At 41.4% G+C, this 18,569-nt stretch overlaps 1 protein-coding gene across 3 annotated transcripts in view; it reads right to left on the bottom strand.

Moving 5' to 3' along the window:
* The window catches only part of RCBTB2 (RCC1 and BTB domain containing protein 2), a 65,385-nt gene extending 47,865 nt beyond the window's left edge, over positions 1–17,520 (bottom strand). The window contains exons 1-4 of one of the 3 annotated variants that reach the window (XM_033949207.1): positions 17,387–17,509; positions 13,494–13,658; positions 8,407–8,550; positions 1,915–2,065 (exon numbers count right to left, since the gene is read on the bottom strand). In XM_033949207.1, the coding sequence (XP_033805098.1) occupies positions 1,915–2,065; positions 8,407–8,532 (277 nt within the window). In that variant the 5' untranslated portion in view covers positions 8,533–8,550; positions 13,494–13,658; positions 17,387–17,509. Of the gene's footprint in view, positions 1–1,914; positions 2,066–8,406; positions 8,551–13,493; positions 13,659–17,386 lie in introns of all 3 variants that reach the window. The other 2 variants (XM_033949206.1, XM_033949205.1) reach the window with 2 other exon arrangements.
* Positions 17,521–18,569: the final 1,049 nt, after the last annotated feature.

Raw genomic sequence — 18,569 nt, 5'->3', positions numbered from 1 at the left:
AAAAAGTTAAATTCACTGAGGAAAAGTAACAGAGAGGCAGTTTACAGGAAAACCACCACAATGGTGTATGGCCTGCAGTAATAAGCAATACATCACTATTTTGCATTGCATTAGTTAAGATTTAAGTGTGGAATCTGAATTATGAACTGAAAACAATTACAGTACTTCTTAATTTGCAGAAATGCTCTGCCACAGGGACAAAATGCTTGAGCTACTGCCCAAATAAGATTTAAACTTCTTACTTCATAAATCTTTGTGGTATCACATAATTAATCACAGATATTAGCTTCTGATCCTTTTTCCCTCCCCAAGATTGTACCGTATTTTTCACTCCATAAGACGCACCTGACCATAAGATGCACCCTAGATTTAGAGGAAAATAAGAAAAAAAACATTCTGAACCCAGGATCTGCACATAGCCCCCCTCACTTCTTGCCAGGCTCTGCACCCGTCCCCCCTCCCTGCTAGGCTCTGCATCCTGACCCCCCTCTGGTGGTCTAGTGGTAGGCTGAGGCAGGGCACAAGGCAGGCAGGCAGGCAGGACCCCCACCCAAGGGAACAGTCCTTGAGCAGTCCGACTATTAACGCAGGCTGCCCCTTGACTACAGACTACTGTCCTCAGACTTTGTGTTTTCTGCAGCCAGTGATGTACCTAAATTAGGAGTCTATGAAGCACTAAAATGCCTTACAACTGGATTTATTTTTTTTTAACATAATTAAATTTAAAATACACACGAGCAGAACATACAGGCTCCTACCATCTCCCATGTAGAGAGTATAACTGAGGAATTACAGGACAGCCCAAAGGGATGGGAGGCAGAGCGGAAAAATGTAAACAAGGCTCTCTACACAGTATCTCACAATACACAGTCCAAGTGTTATAGAATGATGTACCTATTGCACTACAAAAAAGATCTTTATTAACTAACCCAGTACAACCACATTTCAGGCACAATGCCGTCAGTGGTCATGGTCTATCTAGCAATAAATTCCAGTGTAGCAATCACTGCATGAAGGTGCCTTAAAACTTAAGTGCAGCTAACCTCCAATCAACATTGTAGTGTTTGAGAGCAGCATTGATGTTGCTTTTAAATACTACAAAAAAAAAAAAAGTGCGGAGCAGGTATATGAAATTATTTAAAAATATTTTCATTCATTCTATCTATCTATCTATCAAATTAATGAAAATATAAATGAATGAATGATATATAAATACATCGACTGATTCAATATCATAAAACTACTTGATTGTTACCATTGTAATATTCATTATAGAGGTAATCTACTCCATGGGACTTATAATCATCAGTCAAACCACGTCCTCCATTAATAAATATTAAATATGCATGTATATATCCATTTTCAAAAAGCAAGAAACTGGAAACTTAGCTGTGGAAAGCGGGTTCAATCTCTAATTCCAGATCTCAACAGGACCCGTTTCGCACGGCTTCTTCAGGAGATCAGAAAATAATTTTTTCTTAGGCACATTCCGCTTTTTACATGCATAAATGTTCTCCATACATCCATCCATCCACTTATCGGACACCAGCCATCCTGGAATACTATTTTCAATAATGGCTTTTAAATAGTAACCACATAATTTGTGAAAACAACATAAAAATGAAGATAAGCTCCAACAAAATTAAACCACCATCAAAATCATAGCTACCAAAACATTTAAAAATACTACAAATCAATTTATCAAAAAGAGTAAAAGTATGTACACGAGACGATGCTTTGGAAAAAATAGAAAAAAAAAATTCCCCATAATGAGAACACTGAATTGAGTTTTTAGCTGTTTTTCACAATGAATTACTGCTCATTTCGGGAGAAAGGATATTCAAAACACCAAAATCTTTAGTCAGCATGCTGAACACGCAATAGAGGACATAATAGTATTGAACTATTCATTACCTGCAGTAACGACAACAATATGTGGGCCATTCCCAAAGCTCACACAGGCCAGTTGTTTGCCACATAAAGTTTCTAATCGTCTTGGTTCAATGATGCTCTGTATGTCTCCTGTTCCCAGACAGCCACTGCAGTTAGTGCCAAGCACAAAAACCTTAGGGAAAGTGTTATATTGGTTCAATATTTTCAAACTTCATTTATGTGAATATATCAATCACATACACTTCCAGCAAATCCTAGAAGGGATTATTTACCAATGTTACAATAATTAAGTGAAAGAATGCTTTTAGTAAATATTAAAATAGGGAAACAGAGGTCATTTTAGAAAGGTTAAGCAATATTTGCACATGTAATAAGCTGATTTATACATGAGAATGGCAATAATTGTACTTTGTGTAACCTCAGAGATCTGAAAGGAAAAATTCCCATTCTGCAATGGAAACACATGTATATCTGCAAAAGTTTACAAGCTTGGGGAAAAAACTGGTCATTTGAACATTAACTGGCTTCCCTTGGATGTGCTTTTTAGAAATTCTGCATTTGAAAGTATAGGTTGCAAAATCTAGCACTTAACATTCTTGTCTCAAAGTTTCATGTTTAAAAACAATTATTACTATGCTCAAAAATCTCAACTCTTGAGTTACAATATAGTCTGTGGTCCCTATAATCACAAAGAATTTAACATTATCCCCCCTCCCTCCACGGCTTGAGGGGAGACTCCTTACTAACATACTGAGAAGGAAGATTTTGTTTCTTATAACCCCTCAAAACCCTTCCCCCCACCCATACTGAATCCCCAAAGCTCCTAGGGACTGCCAGATATGTAGGATTTCACATCCAAAATAAAAACTAAGGAAGGACTGGAGGTATATACAACTGTTCAAATGGCATCTTTTTTGCCAGACAAAACACAGGGTATGAGATTGTCTTTTTAATGAAGCAGAGATGACAGTAAGGTGCTGGTCGCCTGTGCATTTTATTGTTTGTATTTCAGAGTTTTTCTGTTCTGTATTCCTGTTTTTTCGGTAGGTGTGTTGGATGTCGATCTGGTTTTTTATGTAATTTTATAACCCGCACTGGATAAGGGAGTCGCTGCATTGCATCCGCGCATGTGCAGATGCCGTCTCAACATCGCTCCTAACTGGAAGTTTTTCAACACCCGGACAAAGTGACGGGTTTTGAAAAGCTGTCCGGACACCCAGACATGCCCTCTAAAAGGAGGACATATCTGGGGAAATCTGGACATCTGGTAATCCTATATATGTACTAATAATCACAGAGAAAATCAAGATAAAGGAAAAAAAATAAAAATAAAAAGTCTCAGAAGGCACTCTGAACCATTTCAAACATGCCTAATAAAGTGAGATGAGATCCTCTAGCTCTGCTTCATACCATCAGTCATAGGCAAAAAAAAAAACCCCAACCCTTCATCATATATTATTCAGACCTACAGACAAAAAATGGCAGCCATAAACAGTGCTTATATGCTAAAAACCATTAATGTTGCACAGAACTGCTGGTACTATAAAAGAGCAATCACAGCTACTCATAAGCTTTAAATTGTTATGCTGCTTGAGCTGCCAGGTAATACTTGAAATAACTTGAATTTGCTTATCTTGAGAAAGCACAGGATCACATCCAGTCAGAGATCCTCATATCTAATACAAAAATCAGACTTCTTGCCCTCTGGTGAAGGGCATGCCAATATGGCTCCCAAATCATTAGACACTGTTTTGCATGTTTCTCATTCAGACGGATTTCCGTCACCTCCCATTCGACCAACTGATGAATCTTCAACCTCCACTGCCAATATGAAGGCATTTCCAATGAAGCCCACTCATGCAGAAAGCACTTTCTATCCAACATGCTCAGCTTCTGGATCAATAAATTTGAGTCCTTATCATTATAGAAAAATTACCCTGAATATCTAGTACCAAAGGCTGTGGGGAAGAATTAACTCTTAATATTTGGAGTAGTGTTTCACAACCCGCGGTACACAGGCTGCCAATTCCTGCCCGTCCATCTGCCGCCGCTACTGCTGCCACAGTGATAGGTCAAAGGCGCGCCGACAACCCAGCGCAGACAACTGAGCGCAAGGTGGAAGCGCGCCGAAGAAAAACAGTATTTTAAAAGGCTCTGATGGGGGTGTGGGGGGGTACCCCCCCACTTTACTTAACAGAGATTGCGCCGGCGTTGTGGGGGATTTGGGGGGTTGTAACCCCCCACATTGTACTGAAAACTTCACTTTTTCCCTAAAAAAGAGGGAAAAAGTTAAGTTTCCAATAAATGAGGGGGGTTACAACCCCCCAAACCCCCCACAACGCCAGTGCGATCTCTGTTAAGTAAAGTGGGGGGGGATTTCCCCACCCACACCCCCTGTCAGAGCCCCTTAAAATACTGGTTTTCTTCGGTGCGCTTCTGCCTTGCGCTCAGTTGTCTGCGCTGGGTTGTCGGCGCGCGCTTTTGTCTATGAACCGCTGCCATAGCACGGGATCTCACGTTCCTGCCCACTCCCCCTCTGCCACTCCCACAACAACCTCCTTGGAGCCGCACTCACTCCTTCAGTCTTCAGCAGTGCTCCTTGTGGTGTGCGGCGCACGCAGCAATTCAGGTGCTGCACGTTAAGTGGTTGACCCAGAAGCCTTTTCTCAGACGTGTAGTTTGCTGCTTGCGCCATCCATTGCGGGAGTGCTGCTAGGGGCTAAGGACTGAAGGAGGAGCGAGTGTAGTTCAGACAAGCAAGGGGAACATGATGGTTTTTTTTTAAAAATATTTAAGTATTTTTTATTGATTTCAATATTATATCAAGTAAACTTGTACAGAAAGCAAATTTGACCACAGCATATTACAATCATATACATCCATACTTAATGTTAAGCAGATTTAAAAAAAAAAAAAAACTATTATGGTAAAATTAGCTCAAGTCCTCATTTTTGGATCCAAGAATTAATTGTGAGAAAACATAAAGAAAACAATCAAATAAGTAATGCTGTTCCTATAGATCGGGAAGGAAGTTACTATTTTCTTTACAGCTCAAACTTGAGTTTTTTCCTTGTCCAGACGGGATATCGCCAGAAAATTGGTCAAATGTTGGGGTTCAAAGAATACATATTTAATTGAATGGTAGCGGACAATGCACTTACAGGGGTGTCTCAAATAAAATGTAGCCCCTAATGAGATGACCCCCGGTTTCAAAAGAAGGAAATCACATCTACGTTTTTGCGTTTCCCTTGTAACATCGGGGAACATTTGGATTTTACAACCAAGAAATTCCTTTTGTTTATTCTTTAGAAATAGTCTCAATAACCAAGATTTATCAATAGATAAAGCCAAAGTAGCTACTAATGTTGCAGGTGTTACCACTTCCTTCTCTGACTTCTCCAAAATCTCAGTAATATTCGATAGTTGTCGTTCAGTAGGCTCAGGTTGCTGTTGATGTGGAGTTTTACTGGGGAGATAATAAACTTGAGCAAATGGTGGAAGATTACCTTCCGGTACTTCCAAAATTTCTAATAAATATCTCTTAAGCATGTCTCTAGGAGTTACCATAGTTATCCTTGGAAAGTTTATCAATCTCAAATTATTGCTATGCGCCTGATTCTCTAATAACTCCACTTTTCTTCTAAGATTCGAGTTGTCTTTAATTATGGTTTCCTGAAGTTGTTTTATTGAAACCATATCCTGCTGAGTCTTTTGAAGTAAATTATTAGAAGAAGTCGTATCCAATTTTAATTTTCCTAGTTCTTCTGAATGGTGGATAAGTTTATTTTCAATCTGTTGTAAATTGGGACTAAATTACCTTCGCAAAATTTGCTACCAGGTCCCATAGGGCTTCTAAGGTCACCTCAGCAGGTCTATCCCAAAAAGCAGCTTGTATTGTGGTACAGAGTCTCTCACCTTCCTTTGGATGTTCTGGTTTCTGTTCCTTCTGGTTCAGTCCTCCTCCAGCTGTTATGGACCCCACAGTGTCTTCCTTGAAGGTTACCCAAACCAGGATCTCCATTTCCAGTCTTCCCAAAGTTAGATTGTCTGCCTCTGAGGAAAGTAGTACCCCTTCCTCCGGGGTTTCCTGACTCTTGGGTGAGCAGGCCCACTGTGGTGGAGGAGGCAGTGCTCTAACATCCGGGCTAAAGGTGGTATCTGGCCCATGAGGAGTCCTGTCGGTCTCATCAACACCCGGGATCCTCAGCGGGCTTATGGCAACCGGATCAACTGGAGCAGCTCCCTGCATCCTCCGGAGAAGTTTTTCAATGTTGTCGAGAGACGGCACCTTGGAGTGCCTTGAGGCACCAGCAGCGCTCCTGCCTCTCCTCTTCGGCATCACGCCGCAAGTACAGGTATGTCCAGGCCAGAAACAGCAGTCTCCAGCCAAAAATTGTTTAGCAAGAAGAGCTTCAGTTGGGGGCTTGTACCCGATCACCTAGGCAGCGTCCATCTTGGATCTGGGAACATGATATTTTGTGACCGTTTGGGGTTCGATAATAATTGAGTTAGTACAGTGGTCTCAAACTCACAGCCCGGGGGCCACATGCGGCCCGCCAGGTACTATTTTGTGGCCCTCGGTATGTTTATCATAATCACATAAGTAAAATAAACAGTTTCTTGCTCAGATGTCTCTTTAGATATAAATTACAGTATTATCAAGAAAAAAGGAAAGATTTATAAACTATAAAGTTTTACCTCATGCAAAATTGTCATTTCTTTAATAAGACATTAACTATTTTTTCTGAAGCCCTCCAAGTACCTACAAATCTAAAATGTGGCCCTGCAAAGGATTTGAGTTTGAGACCACTGAGTTAGTACTACTAGAAACAGAGCTTTGTGTTACACTGCAGCTGAAGTGGTTTGCATATTTATATTACATGCAGGTACTTCCTCTATCGTTAGTGGACTTTCAATCCAAGTTTTATATCTGGGGCAATGGAGGCTTAAATGTCTTGCCCAAAGTCACAAGGAGCCATAGTGGAAATCAAACCTGGTTCTGCTGTGGTTTAAGTACCTTTTGTATTAGGGGGCATGGCAAAGGTGGATAATTTGACAAGAAATTCCACAGATTATTTATTGAGTTGGATATGGTGGTGGAAAACAGATTGAAGGGGATGCAAGGTGGGGGAATATTGGACATAGTGATGAAGAGAGAGATGTGGAATGGTGCAGGAGAGGGGTGATTGGGATGGGCAGTGGTGAAAAATACTGCCCATGATCCGGGGAATGAGAGAGGGAGAAATATTGGACTGGGAGGAAGACCAGAAAATAAGGGAGGGGAAATGTCAGACCACTGGAAGGGGGAGGGGATGTGTGTGAGAGAACTTGCCCATAGTGACTAATTAGTACAAGTAAATAAATGGAAGTTTAAAAGAAACCAAGACCTTGGCCGAGATTGGTTGTTTATAAAAATAAATAGAAGAAATGGCATTACAATTAGTACTATTATCATGGGGGTGGAGTCAGGGGCGGAGTTTGGGCAAGGCTTGAGCGTGGGTACTCAGTTGGTATTTGTAAGGCTTAGTACTTGGCTTGAAAAGGTTGAGAAACACTGATTTGGAGCAAATAGTCCATCTTAACCCCTCCAAAAATCTAGAACCAATGAGCAACTCCAGAAAACATGCAAGATTACCAAGCTCCTTTGCATTTTGAGAAGAAAGCAGAAAAATTGAATGCTAAGTTAATGCCAAAGATGGATGCAAGAAGAGAAGGAACCACTATACAGTAACTCAGCTCAGAGACATAAAACTCTGAAGAGGGGGAGGTTACCCCCTCTTGGGGCAAGAGTTTATCAGCTGAGTTACTGTATAGTGGTTCCTTCTCTTCTGGTGGTTTAATTGACTTGAGTCAGTCTCTTAATTACAGCTTAGTTTCTTTTCTGACTCTTTTGATACATTGTCCCTGCTGTATTGGAAACAAAGATGGATGCAAGGCAGAAAGTGAAGGAGAGAAAAACAGTCCTGCCATTATGACTCCAAGTTCAAAATGGCTGCTGTAATCTCCAGCAACAGCCTTGCAATACTAGTAAGTATCGTGAGACTACCACTAGAGGTTGCAATGGTCATTTTGAGGTCAAGACCATGATAGGCAGGAAAGAGTGGGCATCACTGCTGCCCATAAGACCCTTTGGGATATACAAGGTAAGCTTAATTGGACACCAGAAACCCTGCTCCTGCTACCTAGAAGTTAACTGGGCACTGGACAATATTAGACCAGTGATTAGTTAGATGATGGCTTATGCTTAATTAACCAGTTAGTGGTCCGAATATCGCCACTAAATTGTTAAGTACAGACTCTGCCCAAACTCCACTCACAGACCACCTCAGCACTAACCAGTCAGCACAGTTAATGCTCATATTCATCTGCGCTGTTCAGTTAAGTGTAACTGAATATCAGCTGTTAGGCAGGCAAAAACAATTTAACCATCATCTGCACATTTAAATCACTTTGAATAATAACTAGTATATTAAGGTAAATTAATGAATGTGCATGATTTGCATTGAATGTTACCTCATCATTCTCTGTAACATACAGCACTTCATTACCAGAGCTGCCAAAAACATAGGCTTGACGAACTGACTTTCGTTCTTCTTCTGAGCAAAGAGCAAAAATTGGCCATTTTCCAACATCTACCATCTTCAGTAACAGCAAAGCCTAGCACAATGATTTCAGAAAAATTGAAAAAATAAAACATTTGCACTACACATCAAAACAGTGCAAGTATCTTGCATCTGTCAATACAGCTTTTCACATGCAAAACAATATAAGCTTTATGGAATTTTGTGTCATTCACAATTTACAAAAACTAAGCAAATCCTTTATTGATATTACTGAAGTAAGGGCCAGCTAATTTCATTTTGGAAATGATGTTTAACACAAATCTGGACAAGAACTCTGAACAGCAATTCTTTGAAAAATTATCATTCTCTGTCAGAGGAGAACGAACACCTTAAATATATCCATGATGTTTAAGAGACTGAGACTTGTATTACACCTCTAAACCATGCAAGCTCCCAAAACCTGATTAGTTCAACCAGAAATTTTTAATAATGTGAGCTAATCATATAATACCAAACATGTAAAGTAAGGTACTGAAAACAAGTCAATTCCCCAGAATTACCATGACAGCTGTGGTAACTATGAGTATAAACCCCAAAGAAAAATATTTAAAATATCCTGCATCTTTGCCCCAAGTGTACTTTTCAATTATAATAATATGTGGAGGAGCATTTTAGAAAGGACAACCAACTCAGGAAGTGAACGTCCCCAATTAGTATATCACAAATGAAAGTCCATTTCTCATGCATCTGTATCTTTTCTAATTCTTAATAATGCTTTCTTAGCCACCACAGCACACTGAGCACAGTTTTTCAACATATCATCAACTTTGACATGTTGATCCTTTTCCTGGACAGTGTTTCCAATGTGGAACCTTGCATCCCATAGCTATAGTTTGGGTTCCTCTTTCCCATATGCATCACTCTGCACTTGCTCACACTGAATATAATGTGCCATTTCGATGCCCAGTATCCCAGTCTTGAAAGATCCTCTTACAATTTTTCACAATCCTCTTGTGATTTATCAGCTTTTGAGTCATCAGCAAATCTAATTGCTTTATCATTTATTTATTAAGAGATTTATATACTGCATACAATTATGCAGTTTACATATTACATACATAATATCTTACGTTCCCTGCGATTTCCACATATAATATAGACATAACTAGACATTAGTTATTCCCATTCTAGATCACATATAAATATGTTAAAAAGCAACGGTCCCAGCACAGACCCCAGGGGAACACCACTATCCGTCCTTCTCCATTGAGAATACTGACCATTTAAACCTACTCTGTTTCCTGTCTTTTAATCAGTTCTTAATCAACAATAGCAAATTACCTCATATCCCATGCCTTTCTAATTTCCCTAGGAATCTTTCATGAGGTACATTGTCAAATGACTTTTGAAAGTCCAGATTAACAATATCAACTGGCTCACCATTATCCACATATCACCGCTTCAAAGAAATGTAGTAGATTGGTGAGGCAAGATTTCCTTTTAATAAGACAAAGCCAACAAGGATTTAGTTATCTATGCTTATGTATATGCTCTATTATTTTGTTCTCTATAATATAGTCTCTACCATTTTGTGCAGCACTAATGTCAGGCTCTAATGCTCAACACTAATGCTCAGGCTCTTAGTTTTTCAGATCACTTCCGGAACCCTTTTTTTAAAATTGGGGTTACACATCAGATTGGGGTGTAGGTTGGTAGTTATGGGGGGTGTATAGTATGCAGTGGCATATTGTTTAATATGTAGAGTTATTGTGGTGATTGTATGGTATTGGATGGTATTTTTTAAATTTCATCTTGTTTTGTCTAAGACAGATTTGAAGGGAGGGTTATAATTACATACAAAAATTGATGACAATTGTTGTACCATTCAGTTGTGAAGTCATCGATAAAAACTGTTGAAACAAAAAATTGGGGTTACATTGGACATCTTTTGCTACCATGCTGGATTTTAAAGATAAATGGTAAATGAATTGAGGTTAAGGGGTGGCAGATATAGAAGTAATGTTAAGATTTTTTTTATGGAGAGGGTGGCATATGCCTGGAATGCTCTCCCATGGGAGGTGGTGGAGATAAAAACGGTGATGGAATTCCAAAAAACTTAATGCAGCCAAGACAAAGTTATTATGGATTGGCCCCAAAATTGAACTTTACCTCTCTCTGTAACTTTGAATTCTGGAGAATCTTTGAAAATCTAATTTTTATATAGAGTTCTGGGAATAATATTGTACTCTTCTTTATCATTTCAATATCAGGTTAATCACCTTTCAAAGAAATGTTTTTCCAGCTTACGAAAGTTAGACATCTCTTTCACCAGCAACATTTTGTACTGATGGTATTGGTCCAAGCTATTATCCTAGCACAATTAGATTACTGTAATTCAATCTACATAGGCCTGAGTAAAGGAAATCTAAAACGGTTACAACTAATCCAAAATACAGCAGCAAAGCTAATATTTGGTAAGATAAAATTTGATCATGTGTCTCTTCTTTTGAGAAATCTTCACTGGCTCCCTGTCTATCTTGGAGTACAGTTTAAATGCTGTTCTATGGTTTTTAAAATCATACATGGGCTATTTACGTCTTTGATTCCTCTATCTTTGAATAATCAGAGATCTTCTGATTCAAGAAACTCTCAGAAATTTAAACGGTCCTTTCCATCTTTAAAAGGAATAAAATCTAATCTTCTATTTGTGAGTCGCACAAACCTTTACAAGCTCTAGGCGACTTAGAAGTAAACAGGAAGGGAGGGGGGGCGGAAGAAGGGGGGACAGAGGACAGGTAGGAGGATAGGAGGGAAGGTAAGTAATATTACTCAATCTTTCTCATATAGTTTTACAGTGGATTTGGAATGGAATGCCTCTTATGTTAGAACTTCTCTCCTTCCAGATTTTCTGTAAATCTATGAAAACACTTGTTTCAACAGTTCTTAACTAATTTTCCTTAGAACAATTTTCTATCTTCTCTCTAGGATGTCGGATGAGCATCTTCATTAATAAGTTATTTTCTCTCTAATCTAACTACTTTCACTTCGATTATCGATCTTTATGTGAACCGAGTCAAGCTTCTTTTGGGAAGAGGACACAGTATATAAATCCAAGCTTTAGATTAGACAAACACAGAGGATCTCTAATTAGAAAATTAATGTTATAAAACAAACCAAGGCTGGTACTGGATAATCCTGTAATCCGCCCCGGGTGCAGCACAGCCGGCCAGGTCCCCTTACTTTTGTGGCGCTTTCCCAACCGACCAACAGCCTGGTCCGACAAACCTCCCTGCCCTTAACCGCGAATCTAAATTACCTTCTTACAGCAGCTGTAAGAAGGAAATTTAGATTCGCGGTTAAGGGCAGGGAGGTTTGTCAGACCAGGGCTGTTGTTGGTCGGTTGGTCGGGAAAGCGCCACAAAAGTAAGGGGACCTGGCCGGCTGTGCTGCACCCGTGGCAGGAGAGAAGGAGGGGGGAGAGGGACGCTGAAAGGCCATGGGGAAGACGGGGGGGAGAAAGACGCTGAAAGCACATGGGGAAGACAGAGGGGGGAGAAGGACACTGAAAGGACATGGGGAAGACAGAGGGGGGAGAAGGACACTGAAAGGAAATAGGGAAGAGAGAGTGGGGAGAAGACGCTGGCATGGAAGATGCCAGACTATGGGGGGAGCGGAGGGAAGAAGATGGGTGCCAGACCAATTTGGAAGGGGGGAGAAAGGGAGAGGCACAGTAACAGAGCAAATGGAAGACGCAGAAGGAAGAGAGACAGTGGATGGAAGGAACTGAATGAGAACATGAGGAAAGCAGAAACCAGGCAACAAAGGTAGGAAAAGAATTCTATTTCTTTTTTTGCTTCAGGATAAAGTAGTATATTAGTTGTGTTGATAAAAATTTATAAACAAAAGAGGCTCTGGTAGAAACCCGTTTACAAAGTATGTATTCTTCTCAATTAATATTTCCAAATTAATAAATTCTTTTTGCTTATTTGTAAATGGGTTTCTACCAGAGCCTTTAATTCAGTAGCATAATTAAATGAAATAACTATTTCTGAAGTTTATAGGGACGGGCGGGGATGGAGGGGATTCCTCACGGGGACGGAGGGGATTCCTCGCGGGGACGGAGGGGATTCCTCAAGGGGACGGGCGGGATTCCTCACGGGGACGGGTGGAGACGGGTGGGATTTCTGTCCCCGCGCAACTCTCTAGTGAGGACATCAAATAAAAACAAGTGAAAAAGGAAACCAATATGGTTCTCCAAACTAGAGGCGGAGAAAGTAAACAAGAGCTGGCATTCAGGAAATATATAGTCAAAAAAACGAGAAAAGCACAGACCTTGCCTCAAGAAGAAATGGCAAAGCATACACACACACAAAAGAGGCAAGTGAGAGATCTAAATTCAACCAATGAAGCTACATTTTATTAGGCCATAACAAAAGTCCAACAAAGAGAAGCACTCTCTTCAGTTGTGGTCCCAACTAGGATCCCAGTTTCAGCAAATGCCTTCTTCAGGGGACTAGTGAGGTACTGATTGAGCGTATACTCTAGAGAAAATACACCGTGTCGGCATCAAAAGCGTGCTTCAGGTCCCATAATGCATCATGATAAGATTATCAGAAACCCAGAGCTGATAAAGTCTCTCTCCTGGAACCAGGTAACATAGAAGCTTAGATAAAATTATTTTATAGGGTCATTGCATTATTCATTTACAACAAATTTTTTAAACAAATCATTATAGTAGTTTCCTTTATGTTTTCATGGACATTAATCATTCATTATTGCCCTTCATGTAAAACCTTCAAAAGATCTGGGAGTACTGTACCAGTTACTTAAAAATAACTAAATAACTAGCACAAAACTGTCTATGCTAAGACACTGAAAGTAACTGAAAAAAGTAAGTTTCTTTCCTGATTAAGATCATTTTGCAAGCAAGGTACTAATTTTAATAAGGCAGGAAACTTAACATTCTGTCACTGTATATTACTTTATATTCATATAAAACTTAATTCAAGATTATACTACTTTGCGCCATGCTCTCACCTCTTGTTTGTCACCCTACCCTGTTCAAGGAACAAACATGTCTCACCCTCTGTGTGTTTCCAGTCCTTGCTGTGGCAAAGAACTGCTGAAAGGATGGCTCAGAGCAGGTGCTTTTGAAGCATGCAGCAAGAATGACCTATTCTCATATCTTTAGTTCTGCACTCCCTGATAAAGACAAATCAGAGTGTTGCTGTCAAAAGTACAAGATGATGAACAAAAGTTCAGAAAGCTATGCTATGAGCATAGGATAATAATGACTTCTGCTATTAATTTGTGTATCACATCACCCAGAGAGACTGTGAGCTATAAGCAGTGGCGTACCAAGGGGGGGGCGGGAGGGGCGGTCCGCCCCGGGTACCAAGCCCTGAGGGGGTGCTCCCGGTCCGGTCCAGTTTCTCCCCCCTGCGCCGGGTGTCGCGTCTGGAAACAGCCTGCAGCAAGATCGCGATGCCAGAGATCTTTGCCTGCTTCGACTGTTTCCTCGCCACGGTCCTGCCCCTCCTCTGATGTCAGAGGAGGGGCGGGACCGCGGCGGAGGAAACAGCCGAAGCAGGCAAAGATCTCTGGCATCGCGCGATCTTGTTGCAGGCTGTTTCCCCAGGGCAGTAGCGTACCAAGGGGGGCGAGGGGGAGGTCCATCCCGGGTGCCGCCTTAGGGGGGGGGTGCACAGCTGGCCCGGTCCCTATCGCGCTCCTACCCTCCCAGCGAAAGCAGCATCGGCGCCATTATCGAAAAAGGTAATGGCGCTAGGCCTTGGAGCACCAAGGCAGACCGCTTCTCCCCCCTCCCAGCCGAAACCCCGCTGACCATCCTATCTCTCCTCCCCCAAGTGAACCTTTCCGACCCTCCCAGCGAAAGCAGCAAACCTCCCTCCAGTAGCGTCGGCTTTATCCTCCCTCTGCCGCATCACTGATGACGTCATCAGTAACGCGGCAGAGGGAGGAGAAAGCCGCGAAGGAGGTTTGCTGCTCTCGCTGGGAAGGTCGGAAAGGTTCACGGGGGGGGGAGATAGGAGGGTCAGCGGGGGTTCGGCTGGGAGGGGGGAGAAGCGGTCTGCCTTGGTGCTCCATTACCTTCTTCGGGCAGCAGCAGCGTTTACAATTCGCTGCTGTTGCCGGCTTCAGGCCTTGTTCTCTGCCTGGTCCTGCCTACTTCCAGTTTTCATGAAGACAGGACCCGACAGAGAGGAAGGCCTGAAGCGGGCAACAGCAGTGAATTGTGAATGCTGCTGCTGCCCGATGAAGTTCAGGACATCAGGACATCGGGGAAGGAGCAGGAAGAAATCGGCTGCTGGCTTGGGGGTGAGGGTAGGGAAAGAATCGTGGAAGTGGAGAAATCGGCACGATGGCTTTGTGCGGGCTAGGGGGAGAGAGAAAGAAAGGAAAAAATAAAGAGGGGAGGGCCAGGGGGAGAGAGAAAGAAAGGCAGAAATAAAGAGGGGTCAGGGGGAGAGAGAAAGAAAGAGGGGGACCAAGGGGAGAGAAAGAAAGGCAGAAATAAAGAGGGGGTCAAGGGGGAGAGAAAGAAAGGCAGAAAGAAAGAGGAGGGCCAGGGGGAGAGAGAAAGAAAGGCAGAAAGAAAGAGGGGGACCAAGGGGAGAGAAAGAAAGGCAGAAATAAAGAGGGGGGCCAGGAGGAGAGAGAAAGAAAGGCAGAAATAAAGAGGGGAGCCAGGGGGAGAGAGAAAGAAGAAGGACCAAAGACTCATGAAATCACCAGACAAAAAAGTAGGAAAAATGATTATTTTCAACTTAGTGATCAAAATGTGTCCGTTTTGAAAATTTATATCTGCTGTCTATATTTTGCACTATGGCCCCCTTTTACTAAACCGCAATAGAGTTTTTTAGCGCAGGGAGCCTATGAGCGTCGAGAGCAGCATGGGGCATTCAGCGCAGCTCCCTACGCTAAAAACCGCTATCGCAGTTTAGTAAAAAGGGAGGGGGAATATTTGTCTATTTTTGTATAGTTGTTACTGAGGTGACATTGCATAAAGTCATCTGCCTTGACCTCTTTGAAAACCCGCGGAATATAAATGATAATTAACATTTTCTCTGCGTACAGCGTGCTTTGTGTTTTTAAAATTTTATTGTTGGTAGATCATTTTGACTTGGCCACAAAGGTAAGGGGGAGGGAGGGAGGGGAACTGCTGAAAGACATCTAGTAATCCTTGCAGGCTTGACTGCAGGGAATTATTTTTGTAAAATCATGTTTTGTTATGTGACTGGCATTATCTAGACTTTAATTTCTATGAATGAATAGAATGAAAATGATATAAAATTACTTGCTTGTTTTTATGTGCGTGCGCTGAAGGAAAGTGGAGAGAGAGTGGGCTGAGGATGCTGAAGGGAAATGGGGAAGAGAGTGGGGAGAAGACGCTGATTTATAAATTGACAATTGTACAGAATATTGTTTCTTTTTATACTTTAATATAAACAATTCAAGGCTTGTGTGGATGGAATCAGGTGGTTTGCGGGGATGGGGACCGAGCTTACAGGGATTAGTCCAATAAAATGGTATTTTTTTATTTCTCATTATTTGTTTTATTTTTATTTGTTAATTTATAAAGTGGTGATTGTTATGTATCAGGTTTTTCAAATTTACATCTACTGTCTTTATATTTTGCACTGTATTAGAGGACATGTGTTACTGTTTTTTGTGGTGTTGCATTGTATCCAGGGTCTGGTTTCTTGGCGGATCAGTTTAACTTTTGTCTACATATTTCTATTTTTAGTTTGTGATTATTCCATTTTGGGCGAGGGTGTATCTCTGTTCTGTGTGTATGAAAAAGACATAGTTTTCAGTTGGCATTGACTACAGGACCAATTGACTGTGCGGGATCTGGCTTGTTTAGTTTTACAATGCTCACTGCAGTGTTTAAGATGCAGCCTTTTCCTAGGTACACTCTTGTGGTGCGATATGTAGATTGGTACTAAAAATCATATTTTTCATATAGATGGGGGGGGTGTCAAAAAATGATGGGCCCCGGGTGCCACATACCCTAGGTACGCCACTGGCTATAAGCTAGAAGTAGGGAACTTGAACTCCCAGGGATCTGTTGTTCTATTAATTTGATTAATCTGTTTCCTAAAATTTCAAGAAAATAAAATCAGATTATATTAACAACGTAATATAAAACATATTAATTAACAAGATCCATCCGAAGCATCAGACATTTCAAATGCCTACGTAAGTAATTGTCTTCCATAGAAATGTGAGACCTAATCACATCAACTTGTGAGATAATGGATGTACTGTACTTGTACAGATATCTGAACACAGAGAGCAAGTACCTCCTTCAACTACGTATCACAACCTCTCAAAATATGGGGCATCCCCACTCCCATTAGTATGCTTAACTGCACCCCTCAACTTGCCACCTGTAAGTTTATACTAAAAGCTAATCCATAATTATTATTATTATTTTATTTAACGTCATGGAGGAACTCTTGGTGGGTTCAGGTTCCGTAAAATTTAGAAGTGGGGGAGGAGAGAGCAAGGGTCTACCACTCATTCATCGATTCTAAAGAGTGTGAATCCCAGTGCTGCGAGTCAAGTTCTAAACCAGAACAGTAAAATGCATATCTTTCAACAAGTATATAAATCCGACAGATTGTAAGGAAACAAATACGCTCACGAGTCAGAAACGTAGGAGCGTTTGTTCTGTTGCAGGCCGGCCGGTTAGCTAACGCACAGAGCTCTAAAGCTACCTAGGAACAGATTCCTCATAACCAAAAAAATTAGGTCTAGGAAAAGGGGGGGGGTATCTCCCTTTCCCTTGGTCACAAGTGAACAATGCAGTACTAAAGCCGCGTCACATAGCCTCTTTTTGTCAAAAAGATTTAGGAAAAAACAACACCAGACCGCCCACTTAAACTTTTCCCCTGACTTATTACCAGACAATAAACGGGAAAGCAAAGCAGTTTTCTTCCGGGGGAGAACACAGCGCACGAGCCATTACGCTCCTTCCCGGGTATTCATGCACGAAATATTCAAACCCCGCCCACCACGACAGAGCGTAACGTCATGCAAGCACGAGAACTACGGAAGCAGCGTGAGGAAAATTTACATATACGCCCACCGCGACAGAACGTAACGTCATGCAAGCACGAGAACTACGGAAGCAGCGTGAGGAAAGTTTACATATACGTGTGACACGCTGCTAACATTTAAGAGCGCAGCGGTTTTGTATCCGGGTATCAAACAGTAAAGTTGAGAAGATGCTAGGCAGCCTCTTGTTAGCTGCGGTGTTTCAGCATTAGCAGCTACGGATCAAATACACTTCTAAACTCGTTACATGTGATGGATCCTTTCTCACATTCAATGAACTTATGGGTGCTTTTTCCATTGATGCATCGCATTTCTACAGATGGCTTCAATTGAGGTCCTCCCTTAAAAAATCCGGTCTTTTTCCCATTGCCTTTATGTTCGCTCCATCTCTATATACGTCCTCCCGTCAATTTCTAGCCCTAGGCCACTCCGCCTCTCACTTTTATAAACTACTCAAATCCCTGTTTTATGCACCATCGTCCCACCTCCAAACTACTTGGGAGACTGACCTAGAGATCTCCATCCCTGATGAAGCATGGTCCCATATATATCGCTCCACTTTCCACACATCTCGTTCAGCGTCGCTCCTCCAACCTATGGTCTTTCTATTACATAGAGCAGTTTGGACCCCGACCAAATCTCATAAAATTAACGCTTCCTTCTCCAACAAATGCTGGACCTGCCAATTAGAACTAGGCACCTTAAAACATCTTCTTTTTTCTTGTCCTTCAATCTCCTCATACTGGTCTTCCACTTGGGATACCATTTGCTCTATATTTCACATTAATATCCCTCTGACCTACCAAATGCTTCTGTTGAAATCCTTCCAAGCCTCCCCATTGATCTCTGTACCGGATCAATTTCTGTTTGACATACTACTATCTTTGGCCCTAAAAATTCTACTCACACATTGGAAAGATTTAACCAAAGCTTCCTACTGCCAATGGTGGAATTCAGTATGTCTCACTTATAGAACGGAAGCTTATCTAGCAAAATCCTCTAACAGATATCTTTCCTTTCAAAAGAAAT

Source organism: Geotrypetes seraphini, chromosome 6 (genome assembly GCF_902459505.1).
Source record: "Geotrypetes seraphini chromosome 6, aGeoSer1.1, whole genome shotgun sequence".
NCBI classification, from domain to species: domain Eukaryota; kingdom Metazoa; phylum Chordata; class Amphibia; order Gymnophiona; family Dermophiidae; genus Geotrypetes; species Geotrypetes seraphini.
Note: the sequence above shows the minus strand (reverse complement) of the source record. Positions and strands in the feature narration are given on the sequence as shown.